Below are 5,836 nucleotides of genomic sequence, written 5' to 3'. Positions count from 1 at the left end.
TCGCCCGACTCCAAACTCGCCTGCAGCTCATCGATGACTTCGCCTGAAGGGGGTCGCCTCAACACCGACCTAACCTCGCCTGTAACCCCAAATCCAAGCTCGCCTACAAGGGGATCTCGCCAGCGGGGCTTCTCCGAACTCGCCAGTAGCTCGTCGCCTTCTCCCTGCTCATCCTCGCCAGAGCTCGTCGTGTTCGCCGCTGACAGGTATGGGTCTACACCCATTTCCAACACATTTGTGTTCAATAGAGAAAGTTCATGGGTGAGTGAGGAAGCAACACATCAAATTAGTCCATATAATATCGTTCAACTCGCACAAGGATGTCCATTCCATATTGCTTTCTTGCTGTAGTCTCAGACTTAACATTTAGGCAAAACTAACAGGTCAACCAACCAAACCGTTGAAACTTGTCTACTCTATTTCTGCATCATAAATTTAACTAAATATTCAACCTACATCATTAACTATTGATTTGGGATTGTCTTCAATATGAGACGATTAAACCCAAATTTTAACATGCCAAAATTTTATTTTATTTTATTTATTATTTTTTTTTTTGGGGGGGGGGGGGGGGGGCCAGTGGATCCTCAATTTATATCCAGATTTATCATGCTTTCTTGTATGTTCGTACAACTTTAGCCAACAGAAAGATTATTCCTTCATTACAAAGGGTTTTCTTCAGTTGAAGGGTTTAAATAATCTGAAAGAGCTTGCTCTTACCCTCAGTCTATGGTTTTGATATATCTTCGTATAGTGTACATATCTAGTTTGGAGTGAATGTGTCAAAACTCAAGCATACTTGGTGGTGGTTGAATTTGTTTAGTTTATTACTAATTATAAAGTATCAAGTTATGATCTCAATCTTATTCTTCATTTGAATCACAGCATGCTCGTCCTCAATAAGTAGCACCTCCATCGATCATGACTTGCGTGTCCCAAATGGAAGCTACATCCTCACAGCCAACAACTGTGTTCAATGCGGCTGTAGCTCTGACTCTTGGCAGTAAGTCTCTCTCTAATTTTTAAGTCTATGTATTCTTGTTTTGAATTAAATTTTCAGCTGATGACTTACTGCCAAAGTTTTTATGGATAATGTACTAGATTGGACTGCAAGCCGACCAAAGGAATAAATTCAGGGTCATGCCCTGCAGCAAAATGCGATAACATGGACATGGGCAACTCAACCTCCATCTCCGTTTGCGAGCGTTCAGTGTGTTCTTATGCCGGTTATAACAAGACTGCCATTTTCACCAACCTCACTACTCAATCATTGTGTGATAGTAAGCATATCTAAACTATTGCTTAATTGAGATATATCCCATGTATTATAGAAGGTTAATAATTAATTGTCCATCACATTTTTTGGTTAGCGCTTAGATCTGTAGATTTTCAAACAGAGTTATCTTGCTTTTTTCTGTACTCATGCTGTGGGCATATGTTATGTGATGTCAATGAGACACAATGAGATCCCTTGATATTTCATTATGGTGCAGACTGCAGAGGCACTCTGATTCTCCTAGGGCGTTGAATATACATCTCAGACGGTACAAGGAATTGTTTTTTTGTGTAACGAGAGCAAGATGTCCAAGGAATTTATCAACTAGAGAAAATAGATACAAAATATGAAGAGGAAGAGGGAGTAGGAGATACAGTAGGAAGAAAAGGAAAGATTATAAGACAAAAGAAATACTAAATAATATAGATTTCTGAATTGGAGTGTCATGTTGCTCTGGATCGAAGATCATACAATTAAGCAATGTAGGGTTTCTGCATCGCCGAGTTTTAGTTCCTCCAAATGTTCAAATAACCGAGAGATAACTTTGTTTGGACATAATTAGGATGTCAAAGTGCTAACAAAACGCTTAGTATAGGGTCCATTTGCAACTAATACTCCATTTCCTTTTTCTAGTATTTGAATCCTGATTCCTGTCTAAAATATTTTCGTTGTGTTTTGTTCTTGATGGATAAGACGGTGGAGCGCCAGGCCCTCTGCCCAGTGGTGGTTCTGCGCCGAGGCTGGGAATGTTAGGGCTGAACGGGATGGGGCTTCTCATATTTCTGCAAATGGCTTTGATCCTTGTTTGTGCTTTATAACAGGAGATTTGGTTAAATTAATTTGTTTCGTGGTTTCTCTTTTTTTTTTTTCCTTCTTTTTTGTTCAGCGTCGCGGTTGTACATGGTCCTTCCTCTTGTGAACTTAATTGTTGTGAGGTAATAATCTTTGAGTTGCAACCTATGTACGAACAATAAACTACTGGTTCAGATTAGCGTCAGCTATTGTTAGTTTCATACACTTTTCATGATTTAATAGTTTTAAGTTCGTGGGTTAAGTGGTTTCTGACGTGAAGAGCATTTGGATTTGTAAGAGCTAGGAAAGAATAATATTGTTATATGTTTGAATGAAGGGCTTTTTAATTTTTACTTATACACAGGTTTGGTGTCACCTAAAAAGTACCTTGGCAAAGGTACTTATGGCGCAGTCTATGCAATAATCCATACAATGCTTGTTTTCTCTACTTGTAGAGAGTAGCTGGACTGTTTTGAGAAAACATCAAACGGCAGTCTGGCACAGAAAACTGTTACTTTATTAGCACACCAAAGTTTCACCTTTCTTTTTTAAGGTTTTCCCCCCCTAGAAACCACTTCTAAAATAGGGCCATCCTACATATAAACCATATTTGATTCTTAATTTATATATAAAACTATCTTTAAAATAGATTCTTGCTGCAATCAACAACCTGCAGGTACTTTTAAGTCCAATTTTCTCGGATTCGTTATCATGATTAATTGTCAAATACCAAATATATTAGAGAGATGATCCTTACTAAAAGGTTAGTTGATGTCAACTTGCGAAAAAAAAAATTAACTGAATAATGGACCAAAGTGATTGATTGTAACGGAAAACTCTTTCAAGGCAGTTTATGTAGAAATTAAAAATGAAAGAATAGTTTCTAAAGAATGACCCTATTTTCAAGGTGGTTTTTCAGGGGGCAAAACATTCTTTTAAACATTGGTACGCTGATGTCATATTTTGATAACAAGTGCTATGCCCATGCTTACATGGATTGATTTGGTTTCTTTGAAATTTGAATTGTATTGAAATTTCTCTCTTTAGAGTACTCATTCAAAAAATAGATAACTTGAGCTAAAGAATTCCCCCCCTGTAAGAAGCTGTTTGGTTGGTTAATTAGTTTACCAAAAAAAAATGTAGAAACCTATTTTATGACTTGAAACCCATTTTAGAGTTTCTAGTGCTTGAAATGGGTTTCATAAAAAAAACTGACGTTGAAAGAACCATTCAAGACCTCTTTTGCATAATCATCAAACCAACAAAACATAGAAAATATAAACCTTTTGTAGCTTGAGATTTTCAAAGGTGATATGGCAAGCATAGAAACCAACTTCATCATTAAAGGAAAATACAAAATGACGTTGCAGATAATTTTTAACCCTATCCTTTTATGTAGTAAAATTTATTCTTCCACTCATAGAATATTAGATCCAGATTTTCATTTTTTATGGTGTCTCACTTGATTCTCCTGTTCATTTAGAATTTTAGTTATCATCTTAATTCGATAGCCAATGTATATGGTAACAATAGTAACCATCTATTCTTCAATAAATATAAGGTCTTCATGTGTAATCACTAATATATATCCTCTCTATAAAAGTGAAATATGGGTGAATTTCAGTAAACCCCCAATAAATTTTGGAATTTGACACTAAACCCCCTCCCTCCCCCCGACACCCCCCCAAAAAATTTCGTAGAAAGTTTCTAAATTAACATTATTATAATGTATGGTCAAATAACTAAAATACCCCAATAAATTTTGGAAGAAAAACCCTAATAAGGTTTTAATTTTGTCACTTAAGCCCTAGTAACTTTTGGTAGAAAATCCCTAACAATGGTTGTTTATTATTTTATGGTTCAATATAATTTTTGAATATTTGGAGGTCGTTTCTAATTTTCGGATTTGGAAAGGGTTTTTTTTGTAATTTTTGGTTTTTTTCATGAGCTACTTGTAATTTTCAAAAACTTAGGGTAGTTCTTTATATTTTCTAGAGTTTTTAGTAGCATGTTTGCAATTTAAGATTTTTACGGGATTTTTGTATTTTTAAGAGAACTGTTTGTTGTTTTTGTAATTTTTCAAGGAGTATATGTACTTTTTAGAATTTAAAGGGAGTGGTTATTAATTTTTAGATTTTTCAAAGGGGTCACTGAAACTTTTCGAATTTGAAGGGTTTTTTATAATTTAAAAATTTTTCAGGGTGTTGTTTATAGTTTCATATGCTTTAGAGGGCTATATGTAATTTTTTTTATTTTTAGGAATTATTTATGGTTTATTCTGCAAATAGGAATGACTCAAGAGGTATATATTGATCTTGAGGGATAATGTTCATTAGTGTATAATTATGGGTAATGACTTATGGGGTTAAGTGCAAAAAATCAAAACATTTTGGCAAATTTATGAAGTTTTGAAGCTTATAGGGTATTTCAAAATATTTGCGGGCTTAATGCTATACGACTAAACTTATTAGAGGTTTAGTATAATTTATCTTTTAAAAAATTAAAGAGACCACATGACAACTTTCTAAAATGTAAGATTTATAGTAAACCACCAATTGTTTCTTGGAAAAATTGCTTCAAGGCCCCAAAATTGAAAATATAATATGCAACAGCCCCCTGTACTTTTAAAGTTTGGTATAAACCCAAAATACACTCCAAAACTTCATTTTAGCCCCTCCAGCTCACTCAATCCTCAGAATCCCGAATTTACCCTTCCCGCCCACTCTGCTACAGCCATCGTGCGTTGGTAACGGTGCCGCCCACTCCGCTACTATCGAGGCGCTCTCTCTCTCTCCTCTCTCTCCCTCCCGCACTCTGTCTCTGGCTTACTCTCCGGCGAAAAACCAAAATCCGCTTCTAGGGTTAGGTCGAAACCAGTTCGCAGATGGAGAAAAAATCGGCGAACGAATACGAAGTGGTTCCCCATCCTCCGCCGCCGCTGCAACGTCAGGAACATGCACCAATGAACGACGAGCGAGAAGACTCATTGCATGAACTATCTTGTTCTTCCTTTGGCCCAACACAGCACCAACCGCATAATCACTTGCATCAGTCATGACTTCAAATGGGAGATTCCAGTCCGGCGGTTGCATAATAGGAGCTGTTATCAATGCTTCTTTCAACCTGCAAAAAGCATCAAGACATTCATCAGTGAAATCAAAGGTAGCATCTTTAAGAAGAAGGTTAGTTAAGGGTTTTGAAATTTTTGAGAAATCTTTGATGAAACGCCGATAGAAACCGGCATGTCCCAAGAAACTTCTTACTCCCCTAACCGACGTTGGTGGAGGCAATTTTTCAATGACTTCCACTTTTGATCGATCAACCTCAATTCCACGCTCAGACACCTTGTGCCCTAAAACTATTCCATCCCTTACCATAAAGTGGCATTTCTCCCAGTTTAGGACTAAATTAACTTCTTCGCAACGCTGCAAAACTCGAGACAAGTTAGATAAACAACCATCAAAAGTAGTTCCATACACGGAGAAGTCATCCATAAACACGTCCATAATATCCTCTATAAAATCAGAGAAAATGGCCATCATACATCGTTGAAAAGTGGCGGGGGCATTGCAAAGACCAAAAGGCATGCGCCTATAAGCAAAGGTCCCATAGGGACAGGTAAAAGTGGTCTTTTCCTGGTCACTAGGATGGATAGGAATTTGGAAAAATCCCGAATAGCCATCTAAATAACAAAAATATGAATGCCTAGCCAACCTTTCCAACATCTGGTCTATAAAGGGAAGTGGAAAATGATCTTTTCGGGTTGCC

General features: G+C 36.8%; 1 protein-coding gene across 1 annotated transcript in view; it reads left to right on the top strand.

The window, feature by feature from the left end:
- LOC109827812 (chitin elicitor-binding protein-like) overlaps positions 1–2,425 on the top strand; it is a 7,506-nt gene extending 5,081 nt beyond the window's left edge. The window contains exons 4-7 of the mRNA XM_020394830.1: positions 886–1,003; positions 1,102–1,280; positions 1,970–2,176; positions 2,256–2,425. Coding sequence (XP_020250419.1) covers positions 886–1,003; positions 1,102–1,280; positions 1,970–2,094 — 422 coding nt within the window. The 3' untranslated portion in view covers positions 2,095–2,176; positions 2,256–2,425. The remainder of the gene's footprint in view (positions 1–885; positions 1,004–1,101; positions 1,281–1,969; positions 2,177–2,255) is intronic.
- Positions 2,426–5,836: the final 3,411 nt, after the last annotated feature.

The sequence above is a fragment of the Asparagus officinalis genome, unplaced genomic scaffold, assembly GCF_001876935.1.
Source record: "Asparagus officinalis unplaced genomic scaffold, Aspof.V1 AsparagusV1_Un457, whole genome shotgun sequence".
NCBI classification, from domain to species: domain Eukaryota; kingdom Viridiplantae; phylum Streptophyta; class Magnoliopsida; order Asparagales; family Asparagaceae; genus Asparagus; species Asparagus officinalis.
This window is presented reverse-complemented; position numbering and strand designations above follow the sequence as displayed.